This window comes from Condylostylus longicornis, unplaced genomic scaffold (assembly GCF_029603195.1).
Source record: "Condylostylus longicornis isolate FDR11 unplaced genomic scaffold, ASM2960319v2 ptg000013l, whole genome shotgun sequence".
NCBI classification, from domain to species: Eukaryota; Metazoa; Arthropoda; class Insecta; order Diptera; family Dolichopodidae; genus Condylostylus; species Condylostylus longicornis.
The window spans coordinates 4,513,721-4,527,841 of record NW_026577982.1 but is presented as its reverse complement, the minus strand read 5'-3'; the positions used below and the strand labels follow the sequence as shown (position 1 = coordinate 4,527,841).

At 22.5% G+C, this 14,121-nt stretch overlaps 2 protein-coding genes across 2 annotated transcripts in view; one reads left to right on the top strand and one right to left on the bottom strand.

The window, feature by feature from the left end:
- The first annotated feature begins 159 nt into the window (after nt 1-159).
- The window catches only part of LOC129605616 (uncharacterized), a 101,843-nt gene continuing 87,881 nt past the window's right edge, over nt 160-14,121 (top strand). The window contains exon 1 of the mRNA XM_055515484.1: nt 160-581. Coding sequence (XP_055371459.1) covers nt 410-581 — 172 coding nt within the window. The 5' untranslated portion in view covers nt 160-409. The remainder of the gene's footprint in view (nt 582-14,121) is intronic.
- The window catches only part of LOC129605617 (uncharacterized), a 28,909-nt gene continuing 16,916 nt past the window's right edge, over nt 2,129-14,121 (bottom strand). Inside the window, exons 5-8 of the mRNA XM_055515485.1 lie at nt 7,395-7,610; nt 2,926-3,325; nt 2,705-2,867; nt 2,129-2,629 (exon numbers count right to left, since the gene is read on the bottom strand). Of these exons, the coding sequence (XP_055371460.1) occupies nt 2,168-2,629; nt 2,705-2,867; nt 2,926-3,325; nt 7,395-7,610 (1,241 nt within the window). The 3' untranslated portion in view covers nt 2,129-2,167. The remainder of the gene's footprint in view (nt 2,630-2,704; nt 2,868-2,925; nt 3,326-7,394; nt 7,611-14,121) is intronic.

Genomic DNA, 14,121 nt, shown 5'->3' with positions numbered 1-14,121 from the left:
ATTTTTGTCATTTTTATGACACGTGTGGTATTTGGGTTTTTTGTGTCAGCTGTCAATTGCCTAATTATTGTGGATAGTTTTGTCTGTTTTTTTTTTATTTTTTGATTTACTCTTTTATTCTTCGAAAAAGAAGTTTGAACAATAAGAAATATTAATTTGATTTTCTTATCAGTTTATCGGTTTTCGCACCTTTAAGCTTTTCATAAACTGTTATTCTATAAAAAATAACTTTTATTGATATGATTTCCATTGCAATAAAATTTTTAGAATCTTTCAGTTTATCTTTTTAAAACAAGTGTATAAAACTTTTTTTTTGAGTTTTTATCAATTTATTTTTCTTAATTTTGAAAAAAATATTTGCATAAAATATAAATTAATTGTAAAATAAAAATTATTTAAAGTGGAAAAAATGTCAGAAAAATCTAAGGGTGACACGTCGTCATCATCAACGTCACGAATCGTAAATAATCCTTTATTAAGTGCGAATGTAACAAATTTAACATTTGATGATTTTCAAAACAAACCGGTTATATTACCAGCTGCACCACCAATAATTCATGCAATTACGGAAGATGTATCAGGTAAATATTAAGCATTATATATTAGGATTTTGTAGAATTCGAAATATGAACTTTCTTCATAACTTTTCTTTGCATAACTTCATCTAAACTAAATATTATGTAGTTCATCTTTGCGAAATTTTAATATAAAGGTATTTAATCAGTCTCAGACCGTGCCAAACTGATTACATTTTGATGTACAAAGAAGTATCTATATATAGAGATGTATATCTTTCTGTATAAAATAAAATGTAAAGAGAAATCATGTCATAGAAATTCATTCGCGTGAATTGTATTAGACTTTTTCTATTTCAATCTCTTTAAAAATGTATTCGACCTATTTTCATGTAAATACATACTTACTCACTTATACAAAGTATGTATGCACATTATGTATGTAAATATTTTTGGTGTGACTTAGTATTTAATATAAATATTTGCCCTGGCGATTTCTTTTATAAAGTAGGTATTATAAACCTAATAAAGGAATAGATTTGAATTTAAATTGATTAAAATTTTAATTATGCTCCAAATACAATTTTTAATTGTTAAACGATAATTATAATGTGATCTTTGAAAGATAGACTTATTTTTATGAGTAACATATCCGAGTATGTCATGATTCTGATAAATCAATCCACAAATTAATTCAAATTTCAAATGCACTGAATACGTAGATCATAATTAAGTTAATGAAAAAAAAAAACAAATCAAAAGATTTCATTCATTTTAAGCAAATATTTGGTTAGGAGTTTCATTTATGTATAAGCTACACTTCAATTATAGCTAACTAATAGGGTTAGAAGATACCTAAAAAGGTGGGTATAACCTACCCACTTATTTGCGAAAAAAATTTACTTCTTAAAAATATTTCGCAAAAATAAAAACCTAAAAGTAACAAACTGATTAATTATTGTTTTGAAATTTTACACCAATTTTAACTTTCAATTAGCATTCAATAAAAATAACAATTATGGTTGTGAGTACAAGCTTTATAAAATTTATATTTTCATTCATATAAGTAATTCATAGCTATACTGAATTCATTTGCATTAAAATAGGGGTTTTCCAAAGACGAAAGCATTTTTTTTATCAGTTCTTTGCGAAAGCAATCTAGTCCAGTTTCTAAATAATTATTTTCCGGGAATATTGAATAATACTTTGGTATTTTCTACTTTAAATATTTAATAAATCATCGACTGATAATTCAATAAATAATTAATCAATTTTGAATATGAATTTATTAAACTTTAATATTCTAAAAAAAAAATCATACTTATTTCAAATTTTATATTTGTTTTGTACAAGTTCTGTTTTTTAATTTGTTAATTATTAATACTTTTCTCTTTTAAATACTTTGGCAGCCATTATTAACTAATTACTTATTCTAAATTTTAAATTCTTCTTTAAATTTTTAAATACATATACTCTTTTTACCCATAACCAGAAAACATATAAAATACTAAAAAGAAAAATTTAATTTTAATTTATAATTTTATAAAATAAAAAATCAATAAATACTGTTTGTATATCAGAAGAAATTTCTCATAAAAAAATTAAAATTTTCTTAGAACTAAAAATGGCAGAAAAATATTTTTTTTTAAAAATTATCTAACTCTCTCCGGGTGACTACGAAAGGACAAATCTCTTGATCTTGAACGTTTTCTTTTACAACACCATACAATTAAGCCAATTAACAGGCCAATTAAAAGTATTAATAATATAACACCTAATACAATAGCAGCAATTGATGCTTCTGTTAATACAATATCACGTACATCAATTGTATATGTTCTTTGATTACCAGCTACATCATATACCATTATTGTAACTCTTGGTTCACAACAACTTGATGTATATACAGTACGTACTGGTTCTGTTGTACCAGCTGTAAATGGTGATCTTGGTATTATACCATTTGGTGTCGATGATATACGTAATAAACCAGTTTCATAATCTTGTGCAAAAACATCTAATGTCCAAAATTTTGAATTACATTCACGTTGATTATAATATGTATTCTCGCATCGTGTTCCAAATGACCATGTAACATACGGTGGATTACGATCCTAAAATATTTTAAAAATATATTTTTATTTATTTAGTTATATTATATAAATCTTATTTATTGTTGTCTTATTTACTTGATTTTCATCTCTTGAAATAATTTTCAATTGAGCCGATTGTGTTACTTGATTTTGTCCTTCTAAAGTGAATGTTATATCATCAACAGTTCCAATTTTAGCTCCTGGTGGTATTAATAAAAATAAACGTACCGTTAATGTTTCTCCAGGTCGTATAAATATGCTAAAAAAAATATTTAGTTTTTAAACATTTTGAAATACAAAACTATTTAAGTAAATACCTATTTGGTGTTACAGCTCTTAAATATGATTTTGTATCAACAACTCTAATTGTATGAAAAACTGATTCTTCTCTTAAATTTGTAACTTCATAATCAATATGTGCTTCCATTCCTGGATAAACTAATAATTGTGATGTTACACCTAAATCGATTTTTGTAATAGAAAATAATGATGAACTTCCAATACCACCACCAATTTGTTGAGCTTCATTCGTTTCATTCGTATTTATATCAATAGTTTCAACTTCTAAATCTTTTGGATTTAATATGGTTTCATTATCATATGGAAAACGTATATTTTCATGTGAAAAAACATTGTTTTCAAGTCGTCCTTGTCTATATTTTTTAATGCTTTGATCCGAACTTTTTATATAGTTAATCATATCATCGAATTCATTTCCTAAAAAATCAATATTAAAATTTTTATTGTTATTTCTGTTAATTATGGAAAATAATTAAAATTCCTGATTCCTGAGCAATAATTAAAAATTGCAAGTTTTTTTTCAGCAATTTTAACTTATTAAGAGAGCATTAATCTCTGCGGAATTTTAGAAAAAAAAGGCAAATTTGATGTACAGTCCTATCATGAATTCTATTTGTATAATCCTACGAATTACGAGACTTTTGAATGATCTCAAATTCCATTCGTAGACATTATGAATCAGCAATAGCAAAACAAAAAATTTAAAACTTAAAAATTTAAAACGACCTTTTTTACTTGTTACGTTTGATTATTTCTCCCTAACCTTTTGACATTTTATTTTTAATTTATGCGATTACTCTTTTACGAATATTTGAGTACTCGAATATTTATATCAGAATTTTAATAATTCGAAATTGACATATGACATTTGTAGTTTTTCGATTTTCAGGACTACTAAACCTTAATTAATACTTAATAAATAAATTGCAAAATGGCTTGAAGAAAATTTCGTTATCTAAAGTGAGATTATTTTATATTTTTTTCTTGAAAGTAATATTAAAATATTGCTAAAAAAATCTATGTTGTTTAATACAAGTCATGTAACATTAAAAAATCATTAAATTTGTTGTCGAACTATTAAAATTTCTTAACAAGGTTTAAAACTTTATGAAATTGTATCTGCTTTTAAATTCTATTTTTAGTATAATAAACAATGCCTGATTCGTTATGAAGCATAAAATAATAAAAATAATTTGAAAAATCTAATCTAATATAAGTAGATTATAAAATAAATTCACGATAATAATTGTGTTATTATTCAATTATATAGGTTTTAAGTACTTATCTGTAGTTAATTGATTTAAGTATCTGAGTCTGTTAAAATTTACAAGTAATCAAAAATGAGAAGGAATTTTAATCAAATACATTTTTGAATTTCATTTACATACATTAAATATGAAGTAATGAAAAAGCTTTTTAATTTTTTTATGATAAAGTTGTGATTTCCCATAATTAGTTTTTACATTGAAAATTAAAGAAATTAAAGGAAAATCCGAGTATTTTTATTTTGAATTTTAATATACAAAACTAGTTTTAAAACAATTTAAATTAATAATTAGAATAAGTTATTAGAACAATGTTGTTTATATATTTGCCTTTGGAATAGTTATATTGCAAAAATTAATTATGATAAATAATTATTTCTACACTAGCTTCGAATTTTAAATGAAAATATTTTTTATATAACGCAGAAAATATCTCACATTTAAATTTAAATTAGTACTGGAAAATTTTTGAGTTATTACCGACCGGATTGCGTGCAATAAGGAAAGTTATGTGATGACACCAAAGTTTTTATGTCGAATTCGCAACGGAAATGTATTTTTCCAGTTGTAGAAAATCGTAAATAAACGTTTTTTAGGAAGATTTACATATATTGGTCTGCTTGCTTCTTTGTGTGTCTGTTTATCTGAGTCTTTCAGTCTGTACAGTACCTTAACCAATTTACTTGGAATCTTATACTTAAAATCTGGTTAATAAAACATTTAAACAGTAAATATTAACAGGGAAACAAAACTTTAATTAGTGGCGCATTTTACATATTTGACCATATTTCAGGAATCAATTATTGGAATTTCTTGAAATTTAATATTTAAATTTTGGTTTTTAACGAAATTAACTGCAAAACTTTGCAGAAAAATCGAATTACGATCAAAATGAACCTCTACTAACAATCAAATTTATATTTTTCTCGGAGGTACATTAACTAAATCCTATACTTTCTACCTTTTATAGAATTTGTAATAAATCGGTGTACATATTCCCATTCCTAGTATTTAGACTCTTTTTACAATTAAACCAATAAAAATTACAGAATAAGCTTAATTAATCTTAAATCAATAAAATGATTTTTTAAAGTTGTTCTGCAATTTATTTTATTTTAATTGAAATTAAAAAATTTCAAACAAATTTAATTAATAATTAGGTTGCAAACATCCCTTTTAATTAAATTACTGTTTTCCTCTTAGTTCATATTGTATTTTAGTTAAATTTTTTCTTCAAATAATAACATAAAAATTAAATAATTTTTATCGCGTGATTTGAATGGTTGAGTGATTTAAACAGAAGCATGTATGTACAAATAATGATAATATTGAGTTGACACACAATACAATTATCAATTTTTTATTTTTTGTAGTAAAATTCTTAATTGGTGGCGTTTGTTTACTTTATCACAGGTTATCAAATCATTATTAAATTTAATGCTAATAAATTATATATGTAGTAGAAAAATTATTTAAAAATTTAAAAATTATAATAAAGATAGATTTATACATTTATTTTATTTACAAAATTCATTTCAGTATATTATTAGTATAATAGCAAATATGGGTGCCTACCAAAATGTACATAAATCTAACGTCAATTTGACTTATTCAGCAATTTGAATTGTATTGATGAAAAAATCAGATTGACGTTAGATTTACTTTTTGGTAAATGTCTTATGTTTGCTTTCTGCTAGTATTTAATTTGAATTTTAGCATTTAATTGGACAGCTCTTATAATTATAAATTTTTCTATTGCAACTGTGAATATTTATATGTTACTTTTGACTTATTAACTGCTGATCTTAATTACCACGGTGCTATTTACAAATAAAGTTACATAATTATATTTTTCGCCATTTAATAATTTTTTTATGTAATATAAAAACAAAATTTATTTTTGAAATTTTAATATACTCGTAATTTCAAAACACATGTGCACGTATGTGAAATATTATTTGTTACACAAAATTAAATTATGTATGTATATTATAAGTAACTTTCAAAAAGATTCAGTGAAATAAGAAACTATTTAGAAAAATTATAATCAAAATAATTATTGATTATATGAATAGAACCTTATCTTCCATTTCCTCCAACTGTTGACTTTATTTATTTATTTATTTTTTTGTTTTAATATTATACGAGTATATAATTGTGTAATACATATTTGATTAAAATATGATTGAGGTATTCAAAATAATAAAAGATTAAAAATATGTTTAATTACGCAAAATATAAATTCTAATATTCTTGCATATAGTTTTTGAAAAAAGGTATTATTAATTTGTTTCTCCAATTGTTATATGAGTGAGAAGGATTTTTTTTCGTATTGCGTATATATTGTTTTTTCTAAAATTATATACAAAATATAATTATTCACTTTGTTTTTAAAGATGTGCGGTGGTAGGTTCAGTTGATATTTTAAGTAAGAGTACGAAAATATATTTGTAAAAATGAATTATCTTATTGGAAAAATGACATATTCAATTAAAGCAATGAGAATTCCAATTTGATAGTGAGATACACAATTAGATTGTTAATTTTACATTGTTGTAAAACTTGTTGGGCGATCTTTACCTTTCCTATTTGTGAGGAAAAATTATAAAATTTCATAAATATCCTAAAGTTGTGACAACTAGCTATAATTTTTTTTTGAAATTTATTTTATATAATTTCTTTTATGTACATATATAAAAAAAATAAGTAATTAAAAATATTTATAAAGAATATTTTACTTTGAAAACATACATATGTTATATTTAGAATGAAATTATTATTTGAATTAAATTAGTTTATTATTGAAATTAATGAGTAAAGAAGTGAATAAATCGAATTTTAATATTATTTAATTATATAAATTAAACAAAATTTTAAATAATTCAAAAATCTTAAATTTAATAATAAAAAAGTATTCTTGTATAACACTTATACATACATGCAATTGTGTTTTATTGTTCTAAAGTTATAATGAACTGTAATATTTTCTATTAAAAAGAAAATATTCACGGATATCGGATCTTAAAATTAACAAAAAAATGTTAAACATTTTTGAATATTAACTGTGGGGAATTTTTATTTAGGTAATTTAATCAAGATTATTGAATTGTCAGTGATGAAATATGAAAAATATTCTTAATTTTATTTAATATAAAAAAACAGTATTTTTCTAATGCATCCAGTTTCATTTTACAATTGAAATGTTATTACACATTACTCACCATATTTTGATAAAAATTCTTCTTTATTCATTTTTGGTTTTTCAAGTTCAATTGATAAACAATAATTTGTATTTAAAATATTTGGTATTAATTTTAGTTTTAAATGATCCAAATTATTATTTTTCTCTAATGGTATATTAATTTCATAATAAATTTTTGTTGAACCAATGAATTTTTTAGATTTTAACTGCATAAATTTCTTCAAATTAATTGTTTCTAAAAGAGAAGGAAAAAAAAAACATTTTCAAAACTTTATTCAAGAAAATTAATTACCTACCTTATTATTAAGTGCAAGTACCTAATTAAAATTAATTTAATAAAATTTTTATTACAAACAAAAACATTTAATGTAAAATAATTTATCACTTAAAAAAAAAGAACATTAGAATTGAAATAAACATTTAATCATACAAAAAGAATTTTTTGGATAGTATGTATTTTGAAAATCATTTTTTATTATTGCAAAATTTAGTTTAATTTAATTTTAAGCGCCAAAAATTTTTGAAATATTTTTCAAATTAAAAATAGAAAGGCTTTTGTCTCCTTGTGGAATAATTTTTATATACATAATGCTTAAAGCGACATCTCTTAACAAGATTGAAATTATAATTTTTTTTGCTTATTTTATTATTGCCTTGACTCTGAATTTAAAAGTGATAGAAAATTAAAACCTTAAAAAATTAAATCTGTATTCACAATAGAAAATTGTAAAAAAATTTGTATTTTAGAATAAATAGAAAATTCACAATTTTCTACAAAGAATATTGAATAAATATTGAATAAAAAGAAATAATTTTTGAATTTTTACTAAGTTTACTAATTTTTAATAATTTATGAAATTTTCATAAAACTCAAATTTTAATAAATAATAAAATTGAGTAATTTTTTAACAATGTCAAAATATATGAAAAAATTAATATAACTTGTCAAAAAAATCAAAATAATTTATATTGAAAAAAAAACTCCTTCTTTTTTATTAAGTTAACTAAGTTAAAATTTAAATTAGATCGTGAATGGACCTAATTATAATAATTTATTAAATAAGGGCCTGATCATCTCGCTATTTTATTCGGAAAGTGAGAAGAAAGTGAGTAACTATGATAGACTTGTACAATGTAATTATCGAGTGAGAAGAATTATTTTGGTATTGCGTAAATTTATTCATTTTGTTTTTGAAAGTGAGTCGTTCAACCGATAATTTGTAAAAATCTAATTAAAAAAATGAGTAGTCTTATTATATATTGTAATAATTGTTAAATTATTTTTTATATAAATTTTTACATATTTCAATTTCTTTTGAATGAAAAAGTGAATTGTTTTAGTAATAACGAAACAATTGAAAAAGTTTACATATGAAAAAAAAATCATACCAAAAATTTTATTGTGAATATCAAAACGCATGTCATTTGTATGACAGTTTTAAAGTGATATACGGATTATGTACTATATTTATCTTTTTTCATGAACACTTACAATCAGCTGTTTTTTTTTTTTGTGTTCATGCGCATAATGTAAATAAACAAATGTCAGTTTTTCATAATAATTGTCAAAGAAGAAAAGTTTTAAACTTAAATGTTATTATAACAATTACTAATTCGTTGTTAGAAAAAATAAAATTTTTAACTTTTAAAAAGTGAGCTTAAAGAATTGAAATATTATATTTTTCGAGAATATTTTTTTTTTATGTAAAAATTACATGCAGATTTTATAAAAAATTGAAATAACGTAGTTGGTCGAAAAACCTATACTTACTCAAATAAAACAAAGTTATTGAATTTCACTTGTTAAAATAAAAAAAAAATTGTGCTTTTTGCTTATGTACCTGCTATATAATGATTAATGATAATAAAATAGAAGTGAATGTTAAAAGTTAAAAAAAAAGAAAGTAACTACATTTATTGTAATTATAGTGAATGTGTATGATTTTTATTTGTAATATAGACATAGAGAGAGGGAGAGAAATAGAAGAAGTATACATATATTTATATAAAATATAGATAGGTAAGGTTTTATTTTACATACGTGTGTATATGCATTGTACATATGTACGTACATAGTGATTCATAAATCCATAGATTGAATTTTTTTTTTAATCAAGAAGTTAATTATATGAGAAAAAAAGTTAATTATATGAGAATATTATCTAAAAGCTCTCTAAAATTTACAAATATAAAATCGCAGCACTTACTTGAGTTTTTCAATACAAGTATCTACGTACAAGTATATCGTAATAAACTATTGGGTTGCGCATATTATGAAAAGTGTTTTTGTAAAATTTATGATTTAATTTAAATTTAAATTAATCAAACATACAAGAGATTAAAGGAACCATATGCATGTTACCGATATTTTATTAATTGCATTATTTTAGAATGTGATGAGCATGTTTTTTTTTCAGTATAAAAATTCAAATTCCGGTATTAACTTTATTCAGCACCAATGCAACCCCTAGTCAAGGGGTGTGAGTAACCGAATATAATTGAATATGGATGCATGAACGTATGTACGTCTTTAGTTTTTTTTTTTCGTGTGAAAACCGCATACTTATTAGTTTTTTGATATATTATATATGAAAGTAGAACCTTTTATGTTATTGCATTAATCATTGTTTGCTTAAGTTTTGCTAAAAACAACAGGAATAAAAGAAATCATTTATTTAATATAAAACAGGTGTACCCTCGTATACATACTCGTATATATTCAAATTATTAATTATTGTCATATTGTAAATAACTATTTTTGTAACATAGAATTATAAACTTATTAAAGCTGTTAATACAATTGGTATAAAATAATGCGTACATACATGGCATAAGGACACATGTGGAAGTAAAATCAGCAAATGGTTAGAGTACAGTTTTACAGGAGAAATACTCTTAGTTATATAAAATTAATCACTTCTGTACTGTACTTATGAGCTTGTATATAGCACGATGAATGTCTTTAAGATTTGAAGGTGTACTGTTTTATACAAGGATATTAAACGAGCAATATGAAATTTGCTCGTTTAATGCAATGTGCAATATGTAAGAAAATGCAATATTTAAAAAGACTTGAACAAAAGCAACTAATCATTTTTAATTCATAAATAAAAATATTATTAAATGAATACTATAGAAATTTTTATATCTTCATGTATAAATATTTAACCTTTTAATTATAAATTTTATAGAAGAGAATTTTATTGTAATTTTTCAAGGTTAAAATTATTTTGTTTGAAATTCAAAAGAGATTTAGCAACGAATATATGCGTATATGTACATGCATATTTATTAATATTATGTGAATATCTTCCTACTTACGAGTATATCTTTGTACAAACAAATGTGTCTATGAATATTAAGTTCTATAAATAGAATGCTCTATGTATACAAAAGAATTCTAATTATTGTATAGTAGAAATAAATTAAATAATTAAAAAAAATATTTTTTAAAATAAGAACAATTTACTTTTCTTTCCGGGTATTTTCCGTTATTTTCATTAAGTTCGATTAACGGTATTTTTAATTTTAAAAACTAAATTCTTACGGTTGTAGCAATATCATTTTTAATAAACAGAAAATCCTAAAAGATTTTTCCATTAATTTCAACAAATCTCAAATGTCATCGTTAGTAATAATTCTTGTTGTTGTTGTAGCGGCTCCGGATCTGTAGTCGAGGTGACGATTTTTGGCCTGGAGCGTAACTTCTGTTGATTACCAGGGTCTTTCCGGTACGTAGAACCGATCGCCATGGAAGAGAATTATAATTGTTTTGCATATTTCTGTATAACAGATACACATTAAAAGTTTTATTAGAAATAAAAAATTTTTGATTATAACACTCTAGTAATTTTAATCTCAGAAATCAAACTTTAATTTTACTTCCTTACATATTTTTACAAATTTAAAGTTTTCTAAAAAATGATTTTCAATTTATTAGTAAGTTTTTTTTAACTATGATTCATAAAAATAATTTTATTTAGTTATTTTATAACAAAGATATATTTTGTATAACACATACTTTACTAAAATTATTTTTTAATATTCTAGTGTGTACTTACAAGTTTTTATATTAAAACCAAAATTTTATTACCACCCAAAAAGCGTGCACTTTATTTTTTTTTATGAACATACACATACATACCTAATTAAATTTTATAATGTGTTATAATTTAAAAATAAAATATTGAGTAATTTATTGTGCTTTAATGAGAATATATACAAAATATTGTATGTTGGTTATAAAATATTTACAACAGAGAATAGAATAGTAGAATATGAATAAAATTATTTGAAATGTAATTGAATAATTTGTTGTATAACACTATGTAGCACCTATTTTTGTTTTTTCAAAAAATTATTTTGTAGTTGATTTTCCTGTAAAAGTTCTCAATGCTTAATTAATCATTTAATTAAAGTACTCAATTTTGTTTTTGAATTCAATTTAACTCTTCCAAAATTGCAATAATGATGGTACTTACATCTCCAAAAGAGCTCTTCATTTTCCAGAACTCCGCTTTTCAAGCTTACCTAGAATTTTAAGAATTAATAAAAAGCATTTTTTTTTAAAGTAAAACTTTAACTGTTGACTCCGGCTATGCTCAGGAACTAAAAACAAACTTTTTATATTTAAAAAATTAGTTTAATTTAAAAGCAGGACAAAATAGAACTCATAATAATTGCAGTTAATTTTAATTTAAATTTACTTTTGCATTAATTTAAAATAAATGTTTATCCAAATACAAAAAAAAAAAACAATAAAATTTGGAGAGGACGATGCACAATTTGCTGCTGCTGTGAATTTTTTTTTTGACAAAGCTTGAGTTAATATCATAGGAAATTGGTTCAAATCAAAAAGTAAACATACAAAATGTAATACTGCGATGTTGCTGTAACACTGCCATATTATGTTACGAGGGAATTTGTATCCTGGGCCATCGCAAATCTTTTATGCAATCATGTTAAATTTTGTCTGCTTGATTTGAACTGGTGAATATTACAATCTGATTAGTAATTTAAGCGATTTTGTAAGAATTTTATTATTTCAATTAAAAAAAAAGATTTGGACACAAAATTTTAAGCATGGTAATGCAAATTTGAAAAAATAACAAAAGCAACATGACATTTTATGTTGCGAATGCTTACTAAACATTGTCGCAATATTTAGTTAATATTGAGAAATTGATTATGTTACGAATTGATTGCGTCAGCTGATTTTGTGATTACTTTTTCATTACTGATTACTTTTTTATTATGCTGCTAGTTACAATGCTGCAACATCTTCGCAGTGTTTACTTTTTGATTTCAGCCATTGTTTTTAGTTGTATGTACTAAAAATATAATATAGGTGTGGACGATACAAATGCAAAACAATAACAATAACACAAAAAAAGTTAGTAAATAAAAATTTTCTTGTTTTTTTTTATAAATGTTTTTTTTATTTTATTTCTTTACCATTATTTTAATTTTTATTTGAATTTTTTTTTCTCTTTTTTTTTATATATTTTGTACTATTGGTTAATTTTAACTTTATTTCTCAAATTTAATTTAAAACTATTATAAACTTTATATTTTAATATTATGTAAAATTAAGCAAAATTTATAAATTTATATATATATATATATATATGTATGTATATATATGCATGTAAAAATTAATTAATTAAATTAAAAATAGACAGGACTTATAATACAAAACGTAAAACAAAATATGTTTTATTAGTTATTAAAAATTAATTATTAAAAATATAGCTATTAAATATATTAATTAATATTGAGTAATTTTATAAATTTGTTGCAATAGTGAAATCTCGATTATTTATTAAAGAATGTTGTAATTTTGAAATTATTTTAAATTTTTTGAAAAAATGATTACAATTAAAGACTTCGTGGAATATCAAACAAGTCCAAATTAAATTTCCATGGTTAGAATTAAATTTCAAATTAATTTTTAAATTAATGAGAACCATTTAAATAGGCGGTTTTCTACTTAAAAGAAAATTTCATTAATTTTTACAAATTTGATTTTCTGTACTTCAGTAATATAAAATAAAATCATATCGAGATTTCACTTTGTAGTGTAAAAAGTGTTTTTTTGTGGAGTTTATGGAATAGTGTTAAAAATTGGGGTATTATTAATTAAAACATGTTTACGCCTTCTTTCACACGTATTGACATCAAAATCCTTCAATTGAAGAATATGAATTTTTAAAGAAATTCTAAGCACTGGGGAAAAATTATTAAAATTATTTATGTTGCATAATATGTAATGGAGTATTTGATTGATAGTTTTTGTTCTCTATTTTTAAGCATTATGTAAAGTTTAGCCACATATTTCTTGGCAGATTTCTTTAAAGTGATATTGAAGTTTAAGTTGGAATATCTTGCAAAATTTTTAAATTAAATCTTGCAAAATAACATTCATTACTTGAAAAATTAAAGTTTAAAAATACGACGTCCTAATTAAGAAATTTTTATATCATTAATGACAAATTTTAAATATGTATTTTTAATACTTATCCGTAACATTAATTTTGCATATTAAACATAAAGTTAACAATACAACATAATCCAAGTTGCAAACCAAAATTTGTTGATAATGTCATAATTTATATGAAGTTTACATTTTGTAGATGCAAAAAAAATGTTCATAGCGCAAATAAAGTTTTTGTGTTTGCATTTGATATGCATTACCCAGAAAATGGTCCTTCTACTAAAACAGATATGGTTCCATTGTTAGGTATAAA